Source organism: Panthera uncia, assembly GCF_023721935.1.
Source record: "Panthera uncia isolate 11264 chromosome B2 unlocalized genomic scaffold, Puncia_PCG_1.0 HiC_scaffold_24, whole genome shotgun sequence".
Lineage (NCBI taxonomy): Eukaryota > Metazoa > Chordata > Mammalia > Carnivora > Felidae > Panthera > Panthera uncia.
In genome coordinates this window covers 24,937,309-24,961,571 of record NW_026057580.1, presented here as the reverse complement: position 1 = coordinate 24,961,571, position 24,263 = coordinate 24,937,309, and the positions used below count along the sequence as shown (strand labels likewise).

At 37.3% G+C, this 24,263-nt stretch overlaps 1 protein-coding gene and 1 non-coding gene across 3 annotated transcripts in view; one reads left to right on the top strand and one right to left on the bottom strand.

Annotated features, from left to right (window-relative positions):
- The window catches only part of PRIM2 (DNA primase subunit 2), a 342,309-nt gene that overhangs the window by 114,581 nt on the left and 203,465 nt on the right, over positions 1 to 24,263 (bottom strand). For both annotated transcript variants that reach the window (XM_049652857.1, XM_049652858.1), the window contains exon 10: positions 21,992 to 22,177. In XM_049652857.1, coding sequence (XP_049508814.1) covers positions 21,992 to 22,177 — 186 coding nt within the window. The remainder of the gene's footprint in view (positions 1 to 21,991; positions 22,178 to 24,263) is intronic.
- Positions 4,215 to 4,321, top strand: LOC125939261 (U6 spliceosomal RNA). Its single transcript, XR_007463001.1, has one exon. It is a non-coding gene; the product is annotated as a U6 spliceosomal RNA (small nuclear RNA).

Genomic DNA, 24,263 nt, shown 5'->3' with positions numbered 1-24,263 from the left:
CCTATGAATGATTCACACTTACAATATGTAAGAATCGATACCAAACCTTGAATGAATCCTCAATCAATAAAGTACAGAGATGTAACTATACATCTACATACATATATGAAATTACCATCCACATTCATATGATTTTCCAAAGGTATGTATATAATAGAACCAAATCTGAACTCAGTCCGCCTCTATATCTGTACCCTGTATTAGTTCTTTCCAACATTTTTCATGTCACTAAGCACACATAAAATGATATTTGTAAAGCACTCTACAGTAATGGCAGAAACTGCTCACAGTTGAAGGCAATTAGCTTTGAATAACCCAGGTCTAGCCCAGCTTCATCAAGGGTTCAAGGGATCAACATTGGAGTGTACTGGAAATTCACTAGCTGTACACCAGATAAGAAACTCTGCTGTACACATTCACTGATTTGGTATATACTAGGACCTGCCATATAACAGGGACTCAAATATATATACGTACGTGTGTGGCTTACTGATAAAGGACAACATTGTTACGTTCAAACTGCCTACAGGAGAAAAATGAGAGCTGAAGATTTTCAATGTCTATATTTTTATAACCAATTTATATAACGCTGGTTCATAATCTTTAGTGTGCATCAATTTCTCCTGGGATTCTTGTTAAATCACAAATGGTGGGACCCAACTCAGAGTCTGATTCAGAGAGCATGCATTTCTAACAAATTCCCAGATGATGAAAAAGCTGATGCTGCTGGGATAGGTCTTGGGAGAACCACTGGTCTTAAAAACAAAAACCTAAGCAATAAATATGACCCATACTTACACCACCACCCTCAGCCAACTATTTAATCCTTTGGTAGTCAAATTTTGATGACATAAGTCTGTTTTAAGTCGTGATGCAAGCTGGATTCGAGAACCAAAGATAAGGTTTTTAAACAGTGCTAAATGTTCCTTGACCCAATTATAACAACATGCAGTAGACCTTATGTATGCAATCATCAGGGACAGGAATTTCAGCAACATAAAATGTTCATGAGATACATATTGTGCTTAATATCCAATAGAGCCCGGTCAAAGCAATTCAGAACAACAATACTATAAGCAATCTGATTAGGAGGACACATTGCTTTGAATTTATTAGAAGAATTATCTAGTCCAATTTAATTCTTAAAGCTAGTGGCTGATACAATTTAATATTTAAGTTCCAAGTGAAAGAGTATTTTAGGGGTATGTTCTTTTCAGGCTTTAAATAGAGGTTTGATTAATTTTATCTCTTACACACAGGGTGAGGCTTTTTCTCAGGTAGACTGGCATGTAAATTAAAATTACAAGTAAGAACAACTCGCATAAAACTATCCTGTAATTAATTAAATCTATTTTACTTCCATAAAGCATAGGTGCATTTACTTTATGAATTTAAGAAATTGTTTATGGAATAAGGCATTTAAAACTTCAAATACCTCTTACAGAATCATTCACAAATCCAAAGAATCCAATTTGGCAACCTAAATACAATTAAAAATTTTTTTAATGTTTATTTAGTTTTTGAGAGACAGAGAGAGACAGAACCCAAGTGGGGAAGGGGCAGAGAGAGAGGGAGACACAGAATATGAAGCAGGCTCCAGGCTCTGAGCTGTCAGCACAGAGCCCGATGCGGGGCTCAAACCCACGAACTATAAGATTATGACCTCAGCTGAAGTCGAATGCTTAACCAACTGAGCCATCCAGGCACCCCTCTAAATGCAATTTTAAAATGTCCTCACGCCCCAGTGACAAGGGTAACTGAAAAGGCTTTTGTTTTTCAAGTTCTAATCTAAGAGAGTGACATAGGAAGAACCTACACTCACTTTTTCCATGGACACACAAATCCACAGCTCTTCATAGAACACTTCTTCTTAAAGAAGAATGGAGGGCTGACTAAACAGCTTCTGCACAACAAAGGAGAGAATGGCAAGAACAGCAAGAGAGGCAGATACAAGGTAACTAACAAAGGGAATCCCCAACTGGAATGTTGCGGTGGGGAGGGAAAGCATTGAGGGACCGGAAGCAGGTCACCTGCCCTGGAACACAAGAAAAAGAAAAAAAAAAAAAAAAGGCCTAATTTAAAAGAACAATGAGCATATAAAAGAGCCATCCCTATAACACTGTCAAAGGGCAGGGGTGCTGCTGGAACTCACTGTGGCTCTAAGGGACTGGTGAAGACCATGGTTTACACTTTCCCTCTACCTTGAGAGGGCAGAATGGGGCAGAGTCTGGTCCCCACAGACAGCTTGCTGCCTTATCCAGCACCATGTCCCTAGCCCACATCAGCCCCTGAAGGACCAGGGAAAAGAAAAGAAACCGTGGTTTCAAAGGGCAACTAGCGTACAAAAAAGCCAGCTCTAGAACTTGGCCAAATGGTGGGAAAGAACTCTCTCCAGGTTAGAGTGGCTGGCAAGAGCCTTGGTTTATATTCCCCCTTCATCCAGATGATGTGAAAGGGGGCAGGGTCCGCGCATCCTAACTGACCTGCCACCTCAGTGAGCCCTGGTACCCTGGCCTACACCAGTCCTAGCCATTCCACCAAGGTGGCCCCAGGGCAGTGCACACATGGACACCCCTAAACACTCCAGGTTCATGCCACATCAGATTCAGGCAGCTTGCTGGGTGACATCCAGTGCAGAGCACTCTGGGGCCTCCCAGCCAACACCTGCCTCAGTTCCAGCCATGTGACAGGGCACACTCTGAGCAGAATACCCAGGACACCCAACCCAGGGTCACCTGGCGGGCTCTGTCAGTGGAGCACATGACTTGATCTCAGGGTTGTGGTCTTGAGCCCCATGCTGGGTATAGAGATCACTTAAAAAAAAAAATCTTAAAAAAAAAAAACTTCTCTTATTATTATTATTATTTTTTTTAAAGGACACTCAACCCATCCTCTGCTCCAGCTACCCTGCAGGACCCTCCCTGCACTTAGCAGCCTGGGTTACCATGACTTATACCCACTTCAGTTTCAGCTATCCTGCCAGGGTACCCTCAGTGTGGAGAAACCCAGAATCCCTGGGTTGTACCCACCCCAGCATTGGCTGTCCTGCCAGGGTACCCTTTGCATGGAGGGCCCAGGGACCACAGTGACCCATAACTACTTCAGCTTTAGCTATAATGGCAGGGTTTCCTCTGTGCAGAGTGCCCCAGGACTACCCCAGCCTGTGCCCACTTCAGCTGCAGCTGTCCTGCCAGGGCATCCTTTGCATAGAGAGCCTTAGGACGAACCCCAGCCTAGGCACACAAGGGCCACACAATGACCATACACAAAATCATTTCTTCAAGTTTAGAAGCACCTGTCCCACCTAATTCATAGAAACAAACACAGAGAGTAAAGCAAAATGGAGGGACGAAGGAATATGCTTCCCCCAAAACACAAAACAAAACCTCAGAAAAATAAATGAAAAAGAATATTCCTAATAAATAGTTTAAAGTAATGATCATAATGATATTCACTGGAATGAAGAGGAGTATGGAATAACTCAGTAAGACCTTCAACAATAAGAGAGAAAATATAAGAAAGAACCAATCAGACTTGAAGAATACAATAACTGAAACAAAAAAATATACTAGAGGGAGGCCAGAGTAGATTACTGGATGCAGAAGAATAGATCAGTTATCTGAAAGACAAGATAATGGAAAGTACCAAGGCTGAAAAGCAAAAAGAAAAAAGAGTTTTACAAAATGAGGATAGGTTAAGGGATATCTTGGACAAAATTAAGTGATCATTCACATTATAGAGGGCCCCAATGGAGAAGACAGAGAAGGGGGGCAGAAAATGTATATGAAAAAATAATAGCTGAAAACATCCCTAAACTATAAGAAAAAATAGACCTCCAGGTTCAAGAACCACAGAGTTTCAAACAAGTTGAACACATGGAGGCCCACGCCATGAAATATAATAATTAAAATATTAAAGGTTAAAGATAAAGAGAGAATTTTAAAAGCAGTGAGAGAAACAATAAGTTACATACAAGAGAAATCACATAAAGCCATCAGCGGATTTTTCAACAGAAATTTTGCAGGCCAGAAAGGAATGGCATGATGTATTATTCAAAGTGCTAAAAGTAAAAAAACCTGTGATCAAGAATACTCTATCCAGCAAGATTATCATTTAGCAATGAAAAAGAAATAGTTAAAAAAAAAAAAAGTTTTCCAAATGAAAGTTAAAGGAGATTATCACCACCAAACTGGCTTTACAAGAAATGTTATAGAGTGCTCGATTTGGCAACACATATACTAAAATTGGAATGATACAGAGAAGATTAGCATGGCCCCGATGCAAGGATGACACGCAAATTTGTGAAGTGTTCCATATTTTTTTTAACAGAAGACCATGGGGGAGGGGAAGGGGAAAAAAAGTTAGAGAGGGAGGGAAGTAAACCTTAAGAGACTCTAAAAAACTGAGAATAAACTAGGGTTGATAGGGGGTGGAAGGGAGGGGCAAGTGGGTGATGGGCACTGAGGAGGGCACCTGTTGGGATAAGCACTGGGTGTTGTATGGAAACCAATTTGACAATAAATTTCATATTAAAAAAAATAAAATAAAATGTCCTGAATGTAAGGTTGCTCTAATAAAAAAAAAAGAAAGAAATGTTATAGAGACCACTTTAGAAGAGGCCATAATTAGACATATAAATAAATAGAAAATAGGTGAATAAAAAGATGTAAAATATGATTCTCTCTCTCTCTCTCTATATATATATATATGGTAGAAAAGGGAGTTTGGAAGATGGCGGTGTAGGAGGACGCTGGGCTCACCACGTGTCCTGCTGATCACTTAGATTCCACCTACACCTGCCTAAATAACCCAGAAAACCGCCAGAAGACTAGCAGAACGGAGTCTCTGGAGCCAAGCGCAGACAAGAGGCCCACAGAAGGGGGTAGGAAGGGCGGCGAGGTGGTGCACGCTACACGGACTGGTGGGAGGGAGCCGGGACGAGGGGGCGGCCCAAGGGCCAAGCAGAGCCCCCAAGTCTGGCTTGCAAAAGCAGAGGGGCCAGACGGAGTGTGTTCCGACAGCAAGCAGGACTTGACATCTGGAAGGTTATAAGCTAACAGGTCTGCTCAGAGAATGGGAAGGCTGAAGGACAACGGGAGGGAGAGTTATTGAGCCCCAGACAACAGAGCTCAGCTTGGCGGGGGGGAAAAAAGGTGCTCACCAGCAGCATCTCCCTCACCCATCCCCCAGCCAAAATCCCAAAGGGAACCAGTTCCTGCCAGGGAACTTGCTCGCTCAGCGCAAACACCCAACGCTGTGCTTCTGTGGAGCCACCCCTCCGGCAGTGGGTTTGACTCCCTCCCGCTGCCACAGGGCCCCTTCTAAAGTGGATCACCTAAGGAGAAGTGAGCTAAGCCTGCCCCTCCTGCCCCCGTGCACCTTGCCTACCCACCCCAGCTAATATGCTAGATCCCCAGCACCACAAGCCTGGCAGTGTGCAAGTAGCCCAGATGGGCCACGCCACCCCACAGTGAATCCTGCCCCTAGGAGAGGGGAATAGAAGGCACACACCAGTCTGACTGTGGCCCCAGCGGTGGACTGGGGGCAGACATGAGGTCTGACTGCGGCCCCGCCCACCAACGCAAGTTATTCAAGACAGCACAGGGGAAGTGCCCCGCAGTTCCACACCACTCCAGGGACTATCTGAAATGACGAAACGGAAGAATTCCCCTCAAAAAAAACCTCCAGGAAATAACGACAGCTACCGAACTGATCAAAAATTATTTAAACAATATAACAGAAAGTGAATTTAGAATAACAGTCATAAAATTAATCGCTGGGCTTGAAAACAGTATAAAGGACAGCAGAGAATCTCTTGCTACACAGATCAAGGGACTAAGGAACAGCCAGGAGGAGCTAAAAAATATTATCTATGAGTTGCAAAATAAAATAGAGACAACTACGGTTCAGATTGAAGAGGCAGAGGAGAGAATAGGTGAACTAGAAGATAAAATTATGGAAAAAGAAGAAGCTGAGAAAAAGAGAGATAAAAAAAATCCAGGAGTATGAGGGGAAAATTAGAGAACTAAGTGATGCACTAAAGAGAAATAATCTACGCATAATTGGTATTCCAGAGGAGGAAGAGAGAGGGAAAAGTGTTGAAGGTGTACTTGAAGAAATAATAGCTGAGAACTTCCTAGATCTGGGGAAGGAAAAAGGCACTGAAATCCAAGAGGCACAGAGAACTCCCTTCAGACATAACTTGAATCGATCTTCTGCACGACATATCATAGTGAAACTGGCAAAATACAAGATTAAGAGAAAATTCTGAATGCAGCTAGAGATAAATGTGCTCTAACATATAAAGGGAGACCTATAAGAGTGTGACTGATCGCTCTTCTGAAACTTGGCAGGCCAGAAAGGAATGGCAGGAGATCTTCAATGTGATGAACAGAAAAAAATATGCAGCCAAGAATCCTTTATCCAGCAAGTCTGTCATTTAGAAGAGAAGGACAGATAAAGGTCTTCCCAAACAAACAAAAACTGAAGGAATTCGTCTTCACTAAACCAGCCCTACAAGAGATCCTAAGGGGGATCTTGTGAGACAAAGTACCAGAGACATTGCTACAAGCATGAAACCTACGGACATCACAATGACTCTAAACCCATATCTTTCTATAATAACACTGAATGTAAACGGGCTAAATGCGCCAACCAAAAGACATAGGGTATCAGAATGGATAAAAAAAACAAGACCCATCTATTTGCTGTCTACAAGAGACTCATTTTAGACCTGAGGACACCTTCAGATTGAGAGTGAGGGGATGGAGAACTATTTATCATGCCACTGGAAGTCAAAAGAAAGCTGGAGTAGCCATGCTTATATCAGACAAACTAGACTTTAAATTAAAGGCTGTAACAAGAGATGAAGAAGGGCATTATATCATAATCACAGGGTCTATCCATCAGGAAGAGCTAACAATTATAAATGTCTATGCGCCGAATACAGGAGCCCCCAAATATATAAAACAATTACTCACAAACATAAGCAACCTTATTGATAAGAATGTGGTAATTGCAGGGGACTTTAACACCCCACTCACAACAATGGATAGATCATCTAGACACACAGTCAATAAAGAAACAAGGGCCCTGAATGACACATTGGACCAGATGGACTTGACAGATATATTTAGAACTCTGCATCCCAAAGCAACAGAATATACCTTCTTCTTGAGTGCACATGGAACATTCTCCAAGATAGATCACATACTGGATCACAAAACAGCCCTTCATAAGTTTACAAGAATTGAAATCATACCATGCATACTTTCGGACCACAATGCTATGAAGCTTGAAATCAACCACAGGAAAAAGTCTGGAAAACCTCCAAAAGCATGGAGGTTAAAGAACACCCTACTAAAGAATGAGTGGGTCAACCAGGCAATTAGAGAAGAAATTAAAAAATATATGGAAACAAACAAAAATGACAATACAACAATCCAAACGCTTTGGGATGCAGCGAAGGCAGTCCTGAGAGGAAAATACATTGCAATCCAGGCCTATCTCAAGAAACAAGAAAAATCCCAAACACAAAATCTAACAGCACACCTAAAGGAAATAGAAGCAGAGCACCAAAGACACCCCAAACCCAGCAGAAGAAGAGAAATAATAAAGATCAGAGTAGAAATAAACAATATAGAATCTAAAAAAACTGTAGAGCAGATCAATGAAACCAAGAGTTGGTTTTTTGAAAAAATAAACAAAATTGATAAACGTCTACCCAGGCTTCTCAAAAAGAAAAGGGAGATGACCCAAATAGATAAAATCATGAATGAAAATGGAATTAGTACAACCAATCCCTCAGAGATACAAACAATTATCAGGGAATACTATGAAAAATTATATGCCAACAACAAACTGGACAACCTGGAAGAAATGGAGAAATTCCTAAACACCCACACGCTTCCAAAACTCAATCAGGAGGAAATAGAAAACTTGAACAGACCCATAACCAGTGAAGAAATTGAATCAGTCATCAAAAATCTCCCAACAAAGAAGAGTCCAGGACCAGATGGCTTCCCAGGGGAGGTCTACCAGATGTTTAAAGCAGAGATAATACGTATCCTTCTCAAGCTATTCCAAAAAATAGAAAGGGAAGGAAAACTTCCAGACTCATTCTATGAAGCCAGTATTACTTTGATTCCTAAACCAGACAGAGACCCAGTAGAAAAAGAGAACTACAGGCCAATATCCCTGATGAATATGGATGCAAAAATTCTCAATAAGATACTATCAAATCGAATTCAACAGCATATAAAAAGAATTATTCACCATGATCAAGTGGGATTCATTCCTGGGATGCAGGGCTGGTTCAACATTCGCAAATCAATCAATGTGATACATCACATTAATAAAAAAAAGATAAGAACCATATGATCCTGTCAATCGATGCAGAAAAGGCCTTTGACAAAATTCAGCAACCTTTCTTAATAAAAACCCTCGAGAAAGTCGGGCTAGAAGGAACATACTTAAACATCATAAAAGCCATTTATGAAAAGCCCACAGCTAACATCATCCTCAATGGGGAAAAACTGAGAGCTTTCTCCCTGAGATCAGGAACACGGCAGGGATGTCCACTCTCACCGCTGTTGTTTAACATAGTGTTGGAAGTGCTAGCATCAGCAATCAGACAACAAAAGGAAATCAAAGGCATCAAAATTGGCAAAGATGAAGTCAAGCTTTCACTTTTTGCAGATGACATGATATTATACATGGGAAATCCGATAGACTCCACCAGAAGTCTGCTACTAGAACTGATACATGAATTTAAAAAGGTGCAGGATACAAAAATCAATGTACAGAAATCAGCTGCATTCTTATACACTAATAATGAAGCAACTGAAAGGCAAAGAAACTGATCCCATTCACAAATGCACCAAGCAGCATAAAATACCTAGGAATAAATCTAACCAAAGATGTAAAAGGTCTGTATGCTGAAAACTATAGAAAGCTTATGAAGGAAATTGAAGAAGATATAAAGAAATGGAAAAACATTCCATGCTCATGGATTGGAAGAATAAATATTGTCAAAATGTCAATACTACCCAAAGCTATCTACACATTCGATGCAATCCCAATCAAAATTGCACCAGCATTCTTCTTGAAACTAGAACAAGCAATCTTAAAATTCATATGGAACCACAAAAGGCCCCGAATAGCCAAAGTCATTTTGAAGAAGAAGACCAAAGCAGGAGGCATCACAATCTCAGACTTTAGCCTCTACTGCAAAGCTGTAATCATCAAGACAACATGGTATTGGCACAAAAACAGACACATAGACCAATGGAATAGAATAGAAACCCCAGAACTAGACCCACAAACGTATGGCCAACTCATCTTTGACAAAGCAGGAAAGAATATCCAATGGAAAAAAGACAGTCTCTTTAACAAATGGTGCTGGGAGAACTGGACAGCAACATGCAGAAGGTTGAAACTAGACCACTTTCTCACACCATTCACAAAAATAAACTCAAAATGGATAAAGGACCTGAATGTGAGACAGGAAACCATCAAAACCCTAGAGGAAAAAGCAGGAAAAGACCTCTGACCTCAGCCGCAGCAATTTCTTCCTTGACACATCCCCAAAGGCAAGGGAATTAAAAGCAAAAATGAACTATTGGGACCTTATGAAGATAAAAAGCTTCTGCACAGCAAAGGAAACAACCAACAAAACGAAAAGGCAACCAACGGAATGGGAAAAGATATTTGCAAATGACATATCGGACAAAGGGCTAGTATCCAAAATCTATAAAGAGCTCACCAAACTCCACACCCGAAAAACAAATAACCCAGTGAAGAAATGGGCAGAAAACATGAATAGACACTTCTCTAAAGAAGACATCCTGATGGCCAACAGGCACATGAAAAGATGCTCAACGTCACTCCTAATCAGGGAAATACAAATCAAAACCACACTCAGATATCACCTCACACCACTCAGAGTGGCCAAAATGAACAAATCAGGAGACTATAGATACTGGAGAGGATGTGGAGAAATGGGAACCCTCTTGCACTGTTGGTGGGAATGAAAACTGGCGCAGCCACTCTGGAAAACAGTGTGGAGGTTCCTCAAAACATTAAAAATAGACCTACCCTATGACCCAGCAATAGCAATGCTAGGAATTTACCCAAGGGATAAAGAAGTACTGATGCATAGGGGCACTTGTACCCCAATGTTTATAGCAGCACTCTCAACAATAGCCAAATTATGGAAAGAGCCTAAATGTCCATCAACTGATGAATGGATAAAAAAAATTGTGTTTTATATACACAATGGAGTACTACGTGGCAATGAGAAAGAATGAAATATGGTCTTTGTAGCAATGTGGATGGAACTGGAGAGTGTTATGCTAAGTGAAATAAGCCATACAGAGAAAGACAGATACCATATGGTTTCACTCTTATGTGGATCCTGAGAAACTTAACAGAAACCCATGGGGGAGGGGAAGGAAAAAAAAAAAAAAAAGAGGTTAGAGTAGAAGAGAGCCAAAGCATAACAGACTCTTAAAAACAGAACAAACTGAGGGTTGATGCGGGGTGGGAGGGAGGGGAGGGTGAGTGATGGGTATTGAGGAGGGCAATACCCTCCTTTTGGGATGAGCACTGGGTGTTGTATGAAAACCAATTTGACAATAAACTTCATTAAAAAAAAAAAAAAAGAAAAGGGAGTTTAAAAAAATTTTTTTTGAATGTGTTCAAACTTAAGTGACCATCAACTTAATATAGACTGCTATATACTTAGGATGTTATACAGAACTTCATGGTAACCACAAAACCAAAACCTGCAATAAATACACAAAAAATAAAGAGAAAGCCATGGGGCGTCCGGGTGGCTCAGTCAGGTAAGCATCTGACTTCGGCTCTGGTCATGATCTCGTGGTTCATGAGACTGAGTCCAGCACTGGGATCTCTGCTGTCAGCGCAGAGTCTGCATAAGATGCTCCATCTCCAGCTCTCTGTCCCTCCCCCACTTGTGTGCTTTCTCCCTCTCACAATAACAAATAAACATTAATAAATAAAGAGAAAGCCAAATGTAGATTGTGCTCAGCAACCACAATGAAAGGGAACAAGAGAAGAAAAAAGGAAAGAGAAGAACTACAGAAACAACTAGAAAACAATGAACAAAATGACTATAAATACATACCTATCAATAATTTCTTTAAATGTAAATGGACTGAACACTCCAATCAAAAGATACAGGTGGAGGGATTAAAAAACAAAACAAAACAAAAAAACCCCACAAGACCCATCTATAATGTACCTACAAGAGATTCACTTCAGAGCTAAAGACACATACAGACTCAAAGTGATGGGACTGAAAGAGACAGTTCATGAAAATGAAAGAGAAAATAAAACCAGGGTATCATTACTTACATCAGACAAAATAGGTATTAAAACAAAGACTGTAACAGGATATAAGCAGGGGCATTACATAATGATAAAGGGATCAATCCAACAAGAGGACATAACAATTGTACATATCTATGCACTCAACATTAGGCACCTAAATATACAAAACAAATATTGACAGAAATAAAGGGAGTAATTGACAGTAATGCAATAATAGTAAGGAACTTTAAAACCTCATTTATGTCACAGTGTAAATCTTTCAGGCAGAAAATCAATACGGAAATAGTGTCTTTGAATGACATATTAAACCACAGGGATATAACATAAACAGATCCAAAAACAACAGAATACGCATTCTTTTCAAGGGCACATGGAACATTCTCCAGGATATGTTAGGCCACATAACAAATCTCAATAAATCTAAGAAGACTGAAAGCATAACATGCATCTTTTCCAACCACAACCACAACATTACAATGGAAATCACAAGAAAAAAACTGGAAGAAACACAAATACATGGAACTAAACATGACACTAAATAACCAATGGGTTAACAAAGAAATGAAAGTAGAAATAATAAAATACATGGTGACAGATGAACGTAAAATCACAATGGTCCAAAATCTTTGGGATGCAGCTAAAGCAGTTCTAAGAGGAAAATATATAACTATACAAGCCTACCTCAAGAAATAAGAAAAAGCTCAAACAATCTAAACTTACACCTAAAGGATCTAAAAAAAGAACAAAGTCTAAGGTAGAAAGAAGAAAATCATAAAGATATGAGCACAAATAAAAGACACAGAGACTTAAAAAAAGGAAAAAAACATACAAAAGATCAATGAAACCAAGAACTGATTCTTTGAAAAGAAATACAAAATTAATAAACCTTGACCTAGTCTTACCAAAAAAGGGAAAGAGAGAGAGAGAGAAAGGACCCCAATAATCAGAAACAAAAGAGGAGAAATAATAACTAACCAACAGCACAGAAATACAAAGGATTATAAGAGACTACTATAAAAAATTATATGCCAAGAAATTGGACAACCTAGAAGAAGTAGAAAAATTCCTACAATCACACATTCTTCCAAAAATGAATCCGGAGGAAATAAAAAATATGAACAGACAAATTACTAGTAATGAAACTTAATCAATATTCAAAAAACTACAAAAAAAATAAATAAAAGTCCAGGACTAGATGGATTCACAGATGAATTCTATCAAGCATTTAAATTAGAGTTAATACCTAGTCTCAAACTAATCCAAAAAAATAGAAGAGGAAGGAAAGCTTTCAAATGCAGTCTAGGAGGCCAGGATTACCCTGATACCAAAATCAAACACACCATTAGAAAAAAATAAACCTACAGGCTAATATCTCTGACAAACACAGATGCAAATATCCTCAAAATATTACCAAGCTGCACTTAACAATACATTAGAGCAATAATTCACCATGATCAAGTGGGATTTATTGCAGTGATGCAAAAATGTCTCAACATTTACACATCAATGTGATACATCTTATTAATGAAGAATAAAAATGCTATGATCAACTCAGTAAATGCAGAAAATGCATTTGACTAAATTCAATATCCAATCATGATAAAAACTTTCTGAACAAAGTAAGTTTGGAGAGGCTACCGCAACATAATAAAGGCTATATGTGAAAAACCCACAGCTAACATCATACTCAACGGTGAAAAAAGCTTTTCCTCTAGGATCAGAAACAAGACAAGGATGTCTACCCTCATCACTCTTATTCAGCAAAGTACTGGAAGTTGTACCCACAGAAAACAGACAAGAAAAAAGAAATAAAAGGCATCCATATATGTAAGGAAGAAATTAAACTATCACTATTGGCAGATGACATGATACTAGACATAGAAAACCCTAAACACACCACCAAAGAACCACTGGAGGTAATATATGAATTCAGTAGGTGCACCCGTGTGGTCCAGTCGGTTGAGTGTCTAACTCTCGGTTTCAGCTCAGGTCATGATCTCAGAGTTCATGAGTTCGAGCCCTGCATCGGGCTCCCTGTTGATGGTTTAGAGCTGCTTGGGATTCTCTTGTCTTCCTCTCTCTCAAAAATAAGTAAAATTTTTAAAAAATAAATGAATTCAGTAAAATTGCAAGACACAAAATTAATACACAGAAACCAGTTGCATTTCTATTCACTAACAGCCAAGTGGCAAAAAGAGAAATTAAGAAAACAATTGCATTTACAAATGCACCAAACAGAATAAAATACCTAGGAATAAATATAGCCAACAAGGTGAAAGACTTATACTCTGAAAATTGTAAAACACTGATGAAAGAAATGAAAACCAACACAACAAATGGAAAGATATTTCATGCTCATGGACTGGAAGAATTAATATTGTTAAAATACCCATTCTACCCAAAGCAATCTACAGATTCAGTGAAATCCCTATCAAAATACCAATAACATTTTTCACAGAAGTGGAACAAATTTTCCTAATATTTGTATGGAACCACAAAAGACCCTGCACCACCAAAATAATCTTTAGAAAAACAACAAAGCTAGAGGTATCACAATCCCAGATTTTAAGATATACTACAAAGCTGTAGTAATCAAAACAATATGGCTCTGGCACAAAAACAGATACATAGATGAGTGGAACAGAATAGAGCCCAGAAATACACCCACACTTATATGATCAATTAATCTATAACAAAGGAGGCAAGAATATACAATGGGGAAAAGATAGTCTCTGCAATAAATGGTGTGGGGAAAATTGGAGATCTATGTGCAAAAGAATGAAACTGGATCACTTTCTTACACCATGCACAAAAATAAATTCATAAAGGAGTAAAGATCTTAAATGTGAAACCTGAAACCATAAAAATCCTAGAAGAGAACACAAGCAGGAATTTGACATTGGCCTTGGCAACATTTTTCTAGAAGATCTCCTAAGGCAAGGGAACAAAAGCAAAAATAAACTACTGGGACTACATTAAAATAAAAAGCTTTGCACAGCAAAGGAAACCATCAACAAAACAAAAAGTCAACCCATTGAACCTATTGCAAATGATGTATCCAACAAGGGGTTAATATCCAAAATATAGAAAGAACTTCTACAACCCCACATCCCCCAAAACAAGTAATTCGATTAAAAATAGGGCAGAGAACCTTATCAACATTTTTCCAAAGATGACATACTGATGGCCAACAGACACATGGAAAGATGTTCAACATCACTAATCATCAGAAAGATACAAATCAAAAACAATGAGATATCACCTCACACCTGTAAGAATGGCTAGTATCAAAATGATGAGAAATAACAAATGTTAACAAAAATGTGAAGAAAAATAATCCCTCATGCACTGCTGGTGGAAATGTAAACTGGTACAGCCAGTGTGGTAAAGAGTATGGAGTTTCCTAAAAAAATCAAAAACAGAATTACCCTACGACCCAGTTACTTCACTTCTGGGTGTTTATCCAAAGAAATGCCAAAAATAATTTTTTTAAATGTATATATCCCTATGTTTATTGCAATATTATTTACAATAGCCAAGATACGGAAGCAGCCCAAGTGTCCATCGATAGATGAACAGATAAAGTGGTGTGTGTGTGTGTGTGTGTGCGCGCGCGCATTATAGAAAATTACTCAGCCATAATAAAGGATGAGATCCTGCCATTTGTGACAGCATGGATGGACCTAGAGGTTACTATGCTAAGTGAAATAAAACAGAGACAAATACCACATGATTTAACTTATGTGTGTAATTTAAAATCAAAACAAATAAACAAACAAATGAAAAGCAGACTCAGACCTATAGACAGAGAAAACAATTTGCTGCTTGCCAGAAGAGAGGGGAGTTGGAATGAGCAAAATGAGTGAATGGGAGTGGGAGATACAGGTTTCCAGTTATGGAAGAAATACATCATGGGAACAAAAGGTAGAGCACAAGGAATATAGCCAGTAATATCATAATAGATTATAAGTATACTTGTGGTGAGCATGGCATAAGCTTAAGTTTGCTGAATTGCTATGTTGTATACATGAAATTAAGGTAACATCACGTGTCAACTATACTCAAAAAAAGGCTTTATTTTTAAATTTTTAATATATCATATTCATACTCAATACAATTAAGTCCAAGAATAAAAACCCTACCTTATGAAACTAATATTTTGGGAGTCAGGTATGCCCTAAAATAATTACTCTGCAAGATCATTCATAACAACAGAATATTCCTCTTGGAAATGGTTGATATTTTAATACAAAAATCCCTTATCCTGTAGTACAATATGCACCCAAATAAAAATGGTATTCAAATATACTGACAAGGTAAAATCCAAAAAGAAGCCTGAAAAAAGCAATTTAAAAATGACAACATCCCCAAATCTCAGCAATTCCCAAATTAGCTGGCCAGAGAAAAAAGCCCTCAGTGAATAAATAGTAAATAATGAAATAATTATCAAATAATAAAAACAAATAATAGAAGCATGAACAATGCTTTGACTACCTTTCCCTCATTTCCTGTTCAGTGTACATTATTTTCCTTCCCTACCTCTGTATTCATCCATGTCATTCACTTCTTTCAAATCCTAATTCAAGACTGATGTCCAAGAAACACTAACACGATCCACTTTAATAACTTCCTCTAGCAATACTTTCCTCTCACCAATCAGGTTTTGTAATTGCTTTCTTGTTACTTCTATCTTTCAACTCACCTTATTACCAAGCAAATGGAAATCCTAAAGCAAAAACATTTTTAAAAAATTAATGTTGGCCCATAATCAGAAATCCTTATTTAAAGAAGCCAAATTCATTTGAACCAAGTGGAAATGCAGGTGGAAATTTTGTTCAAACTATTTCTCTTTGTCAGTAAACCTTCATAACATCCCAGATTCATTATGCAATTTTAGTAAATATTCAAGCTTATGAAATTATGTATATCTAACTAAACTACAGTTATCAACTGACTATACAAAGATGACCTAACCCCAGTCAGAAATTACCTATCTAGCAATACCACCTCTTACTGGCCTACTAATCCATCCATCTTTAGTAATTATGTTAAAATAAAAGCCTGTATCTACAGACTTCATCTTTAGCCACAATTCTACTTTTACAGTTCAGATTTCTACCACCTAGAGCAGAGGCTACACTCTCTTACCTAACATTTCTCTTGAAACACAATCCACTCAACATGGAATTCCCTTGCAACTTGACCTGGCAAATATGACATCTCCACTGCATAACACATTCAGTTACTATTCTCCTTCCTGTCAGCCCCTTCCTATGTTTTACTACAGAATCCTATGACCATCTCAACCATGGCAATTATCATACTGAATTTGTATATTTGCACTTATGTTTTTTCCAGGAGGCTATAAAGTCCTCATAAAACAAGGGCTATGTCTTTTTTTGCAGTATCTCCAGAACACTTACCCATGATGAAATAAAATCTGTTGAGTAATCAATGCAAAGTAAATGGATTAAGTATGTATGTGTATACACACACACACATGCATATTTCTTTGTACTTTTAATGAGAATCAGAATTTGACTACTATACTTTGTATATAACTGTAACTGAAACTATATTTCTGGACATTAAATAATAGTGATGATAACTGGTTACCACTTCCTTTGTAGTTATATATTCTTCCAACCTATAATTTTGATTTAGAAAGATACATGTAAGACAACAAATTTGGTTAGCTACTAAAATAACTGTTAATATTTCATAACTTGTTAGAAATATACCGCTACCTAAAAAAGAAACAAAACAAGTATTTTCTCATACACAAAGCCACTTTCTAAAGCTTAGGCGGAATCTACCATGTATTCACAGTGCAGCGATAACAGCACTGTGGCTCAACAGCTAACATCTAACATCTAACAGCTTCCAGGTCCTGTGCTAAGCCCTTGAGACCAAAAGTGGAAAAGTCATAGTCCCTCTATTCAAGTAGCTCAAAACCTAGTCATAAGACATACATGCAAACAAAGATATTACAATTTGTTAACAGTTCTAAAGATGGTATGTGCAAAGTGCAAGTACACTAAGTGAAAGTACACTATCAATACTGATATTCTATATAGCAGGAGAAAAATGAAAACTGCAATTACTAAATAAATAAGTACAGGACAATAAACTAAAAGCCCTATCCTCTGCTATGATAACCTTTAAAAGTTCTTAACCTTTTTTATACCACGGACCACTTTTGGCAAGCCCATGATGAGAAATCTCTTCTAGTTTATAAAATAAATAGCTTATATAGCAAATTTCAGGTTTTATTAAAATTCTTGGTTTAATTCAGCTTCAAGTTCACTATAAATGGAATAAAAGCACATTAACAAACAATTGTGTAAGTACTGTGTTCTGAGTTATATGAAGGAATTTGGGGAAAACATGCAATTTTCTAGTTTTCCACGGATTTATTTGTATGGAGACTTATTCTTCAGTTCATTCAATAAACATTTATTGAGTGCCTATTATGAGTCAGGCACTGTTCTAGGTGCTTGGACATGCAACAGTGAACAAGACTGACAAGATACCTGCTTTTATATAGTTTTTCTTCTAACTGTAGGATATAGATAATAAATTAAGAAACAATAAATATAAAATAGTGATAAGTGCCCAAAACTAAAGAGTATAATCTGGTAGCAAGTAACTGGTAGCTATATAAGGTGGTACCTCTACATTACTAACACCATCTGCTGGAGAGTGTATGCTAGTCTGAAAAAAATTTAAAGAAACAGGAAATAACCAATCCAAACTAACAACTCTGGATAAACAGATGGCTACGTTTTGCATACATAGAAGCACTGACTTAATACACTGAATTCCCAATAAAAAATAACAGTGAGCATCAGAACCTTAACTTGCTTCCACAACTGCATTAGTACTATTTAAAAATGTTTATAAGATAAAACAAGAAACTGTAGACTGTAATACAAAAACTGCTAAACCTTAGTAAAAGATATCTCGGGATTTGCTACTTTAATATTTATACTCTAGATGACAGTTACAAAAACTAATACATGCAGCTTTAGGTTATTTTACAGTCAGCAAATTCCCCTCCAACATGAACAATAACTTTAGATTGAAAAGTATTTGAATACTGTGGCTCAAAAGTGCTGGAGGTACGAATGACTTCTCTGTTGCCTCAGAAGCAATGGCTAAGTCCCCATAATTTTTGCTCAGATGTCCAAAGCAATGTATCTCAAATAATGTACAATGAGGACATATGCATAAAGAGAAAGAAATCAGATATGTGGTATTTTGGGAAGCAATAGTATAGAAGAATTTCAGTTGAAACTGACTCTATCACCACAACATACAACAGAAGTGACTGAATGTTCCAAATCATTCCTAGCTTTAACACCAAGGTCCTTTAATTGGAGCACTACAAAAAAAAAAAAAAAAAAAAAAAAAAAAAAAAAAGCCTAATATACTTCATTCAAAATCACTCTCTGTAAACAGTATTTTAAGCCATCAATTTTCTATACTTCTTAAAAGGAATATTTTTAATTTTATGTGACAATAAATAGGTAATCAAACTGAAGAGAATATTTTAATAAACTCAGGGATACTAAATGACATTCCGTTGCAAAAATATGTGAGAAGATATAATTGAGAAAAGCATGAACATTTATTTACAAGTACAGACTAACAACACTAGACAGACACAGTAAATTATAAGTGTAACTTAAAATCTTCAGTCAAAATAATTTATTTTCTGTAATCAATAATAAGCAAATGAAAATACAGACTGCAATATATTATCTAGAAAGGTAAAAATTATTTGATTTTCTTTTACAATAATTTTTGAGGAAACTACTTTTACACTGCAAAATAAAAGTCGCATTTAAAATCGTTTTTCAAAAACACTGATTTAAAATAATTAAATACTGACGACATGGATATATAGACCATCCCAGACACACATAAAAGAAGGTGGTCAGTGAACAGGTGCACAAGACAAAGGCCTAGCACTTGCAGCAAGTTTCCCTTTCTCTCCCTTTCTTCTTTCCCCTCTCAGTTTACAGCACAAACCAAGCTAAAATGCTAGCTCAACTTCTCTCTCTTTTCAAAATCAAGGCTCATAAGCACTTATCTACTATGACAGTTAATTTTATGTATCAATTTAACTAGGCCACAGGGTGCCCAGACATTTGGTCAAACATTATCCTGGATGTGTCTGTGAGGGTGTTTCTGGATTAGATTAACCTTTGAACTGGTACACTGAGTAAAGCAGACTGCCCTCCCCAGTGTCAGTGGGTCTCCTCCAATCCTCTGAAGTCCTGAATAAAACAAAAAAGCTGACCGACCCTCCAGTGAGTAAGACAGAATTTCCTCCTGCCTGACTGTTTTGAGCTAGGACATGGGTTTTTACTGCCTTCAGACTCAAACTAAAACACTGGCTCTGCCTGGGTCTCAAACCTGCCAGTCTTCCAACTGGAACTATACTATCAGCTCTCCTGGGTCTCCAGGATGCCAACTGCAGATCTTGGGACTTGTCAGGATCCAAAATCGCCTAAGCCATTCAATATAATAAGTATCTTTTCTCCTTCCCTCCCTCCCTCTGTTTCTCTTTTGATTCTGTTTCTCTGGAGAACCCGAATACCCTTGCCCACTTAATACATCAAATTCCTAATAAAAAGATCAAAAAATATTTTAAAGTAATAATATATAATGATGCCAGTGACAGAGCAAGATTCTCATAAAGCTTGATAAGAGTCTAATTTAAAACCTTTTAAATAGTCATTTTGTGTAACATGCATCAAAACTTTAAAGCTGTGTATAGTTTTTTTACCAGGTAAGTTTATTCCCTGGTGAATATATACAGAGGACATAATCAGAGCTATAATCAAAGATTTATGTGCTGAGGATATTGGTTGCAATAACATTTATGACAGAGTCAAAAAGACACAACGAAATGCCCAGTAATAGGGGAATGATTAAACAAATTCTAACACGTTCAAAGGATGAACTGTCATGCAACTCATCCAAATGATATTTTCAAAAATCATTCAACAACCTGTGGTAATTAACGTTAAAAAAATGTCAACTTTTAAAACACAATATTCTAGCTAGTTATCTACACCCTGGAGAGAAAGGCTAAAGGTGATAATAGTTATTTCTGAATGGAGAAACGGCAGGTAAATTTTTCTGTATTTTTCACATTTCCTATAATCAAAACATGTTACCTTTAAAATAAAAAAATATATAATAAAGGTCTAAGAAACATTATCCAAAACTGTGTTTAAAGAAAACTATTAAATGATAAGTTTAAGATTCTTTGAAAAATTTACAATAAAGCCAGTTTTAAAAACAAATCTGTAATATTATAAAATGATCTGAACTTTTTAAAAAAGATAAAGCTAGAGATGTGTTATAAGCTGAGGTGTATCTTCCTAAGATTCATGTGTCGAAGTCTTAACTCCCAATGTGACTATATTTGGAGATATGGCATTTAAAAAGATAATTATGAGACACAGGCAAACTAAAAAAGCAGACTCTTAACTGTGTAGAACAAACTGATGGTTACCATAGGGGAGGTGGGTGGGGGAATGGGTTAAACAGGCGATGGGGACTAAGGAGTGCACTTGTTGTGATGAGCACCAGGTACTGTATGGAAGTGCTGAATCACTATATTGCGTATCTGAAATTAACATCACACTGTATGTTAGCTGGAATTTAAATAAAAACTTAAAAAATAAAAATAAGAAGTTAATTAAAGTTAAATAAGGTCATAATGGTGGGACTCTACCCCAATATGATTGATGTCCTTATAAGAGGAGGAATAAACATCAGAGAAGTGAACAGAGAGAGAGAAAGGGTCACGTGAGGACAGAGCAATAAGGGAGCTATCTGGAAGCCAAGGAAAGAGGCTTCAGGAGAAACCAAATCTGCCAACACCTTGATCTTAGACTTCCAGCTTCCAGAACTGTGAAAAAATAATTTTTTGTTGTTTAAGGCACCCAGGCTGTGGGATTTTATTATGGCAGCTCTAGCCAACTAACAGAAGACTTAATAAAGTGTCATTATGAAATTTACTTGGTAAATATTCTTTGTTCTATATAATTTATCTTTTCTAAGAAAAAGCAAACCAACAAATAAGCATTAAAGAACTTAATTCATGGCACACAAGGGACAAAAACTCTATTTCCAAAATAAAATGTTATTAGCTAGTACTACTGAAGAGAAATAAGGAATAGGAGTGGGGATCTGAGTACTATGAATAGATTGAAAAGCAGTTCTCGGGTTTAGTGATTAATGTCTAACTAAAAATGCTCAATGAAAGATTCTGCAGAAAAAAATTTAAAAACATCTAAAATTGTTTTTGTTCTCAGTATCTCCTAGTTCAGTCTTATAATGGCTATTGGCAGTATACCTTCAGAGACAATGACTCTTAAGCATGACTTTACCACTTACAATGCTGTTTCAATCTCATCCTTTGAATTAAACTTTCCCAATCTTTTGTTTAGAATCTATTAGATTAATATGGGAGTTTTTTACCAAAATGAAATTGTAGACACATTTATCTTTTAGAATGTTCAACTATATTTCAGAGGTATATTTAAAAAATAGACCAACAGACCTTAAGTTTTCAAACCAAATTAAAATTTCAGCTACTGTTGTGAGTTTTCAAAATTACCTTGTCTGGATCCATCTTTCCTCTGATAAATTCCTGCTTCCAGAATTGCAATGCCTGTTCCAGTGTTAAACCAATGCCCTTCAGGAAGAGGCCATACTGCATTCGGCCCCCATGACGAAGATGGTGATTTTCCCGCAAAGCTTTATGTAACTGTCGCATGCAAGGTGGGAAGGATTTGGTAGAAAGCTACGAGAAAAAGAGTTTTTTGTTATGTGGAAGGTTTACCAGGTTCCTCACAATAGCTGTTGCAAACTCAATCTAATTTGCAAACTGTAAATTTAGTCTAATTAGAATAAAAACAAAAACTATAAGAAAGCATTTTTAATGCAATTACAGATGAACTGTTTCTTAACATTTTTATACTGATTGATTACATGTTGAGATGATAAAATTTTGGATATACTGGATTGAATAAAATATATTATTAAAATTTATTTCACTTATTTTTCATTTTTAATTAAATTTTTCTTTTGAGGTAATGATAGATTCACATGCAGTTGCAAGAAAATAATACGGAGGCACCTGGGTAGCTCAGTCAGTTACCCAGGTTTCAGCTCGGGTCATGATCTCAGGGTTCATAGGTTTGAGCCCCTTATCAGGCTCTGTGCTGACAGTGAGGAGCCTGCTTGGGATTCTCTCTCTCTCTCCCTCTGTCTCTGCCTCTTCTGCGCTCTGTCTCTTTCTCTCTCTCAAAATTAATAAATAAACTTTAACAAAAAGAAAACCTTTTTCATTTATGGTTTCAATTGCATTCTCTTTGACTTCCTCAATATCCTTCTCCCAAGACTTAATTCTCATGCCCTCACATATTTTTTCACAAATTCAACTCTCCCAAAGCAGGAGCAGGTATCACTTTGTTTGCCTTTGCTGCTCCCTCTAGGGACCATCCAGTTTCTTTATCCTCTCATCTTAACAACTTTGAAATTCTTCCATCCCCAACCTAGTCCAGCCAGGCCTCTATCCTCCCTTGTCAGGTCTACTGTTTTCATGTGTTCCTTCTTGTATCTTCATACTATTACCAAATTATTTTTCTTAAACATTTTTCTAATCCAAAAACACCAATGAATATTTAACCTCCTTAGTATGAACATTCAAGGTTCTGTCAATGTCTGTAACTAGCTACTTTTCAATTATGTGCAACAGAACAAATAGGTATTAGGTGGCTTGGGAAACAAGAAGATGAATACAATGTAATTTTCCCCTTTAAATCACTTACACAAAATAAAAAGAAACAGTCACTATTATACAACTAAAACTCACATAAATCAATCTTATAATGGGTGCTCTAACAAGGGCATAAATCAAGTGCCATGGAACTAGGGTAAAAAAGCCCAGTGTGTTACCATACCAATATGAATCCTTTGCTCCAGTCAGTTGGGTTATTCCATGATCACATGGTCATGTTTCGTATGTTCCTTCTCACTTTTGTCACTCCACTGGCCCTGCCTCGGGTAAAACCCTTCCTACTTCCCATGCCATCTAGCCAAAGCCAAGCCATTGGTCAAGACCCAGTTCAACTTCAGCTTCCTTTGGCACAATTCCTTGAACACTGTTTACTCATTCAATCACTAAATATCTACTGAACACAACTCTGTGTGCAGCCTTGGGGAACTAGCAGTGAACAAAGAAGTCAAATACCCTGTCCTCAAAGAACTTACATTCAAATGGGAGAACAGACAATGAATGTAGACATAAAGGTAACATCTAATTCCAAAAACCTTGAAAATAAAACAGATTAGTGGGATCAAGTGTGAATAGGAAAGGAATACTTTAGGTGGCCAGTAAAGCCTCTCTGAGGAGTTGGCATTGCAGCTATGATCCTATTTTAAGCAGGATTCCAGTCAAATGAGATCCAGGAATACTGCTTCAAGTAAAGGAAACAAAAGCAAAGATCTTGAGAAGGAATGAACATGGTGTGCTCCAGAGATAGCAATAAGGTCCAAGTGGCTAAACGTGTGAATGGGACAGAATGGAGAAGATGAAACTGGAATCATGAGTACACATGGCATTAGAGGCCATAGTTATAAGTTTGGATTTTAGTCTAGATGTGACAGAAACTCAATACAGGGTTCAGATCAGAAGACTGACATGATGTGATAAACAAAGAGAACTCTGGCTGTTGTGTAGTGAACAGATTATATACGGAAGCAAGGAAGATACTCTGGAAGTAATCCAAATAATGGAAATGGAAAACACACAGTCTAGGTTGGCAGCAATGGAACAGAAAAATGCTTATGGATAATGAGCAAAGGAATTGTAAGACCAGAGCATG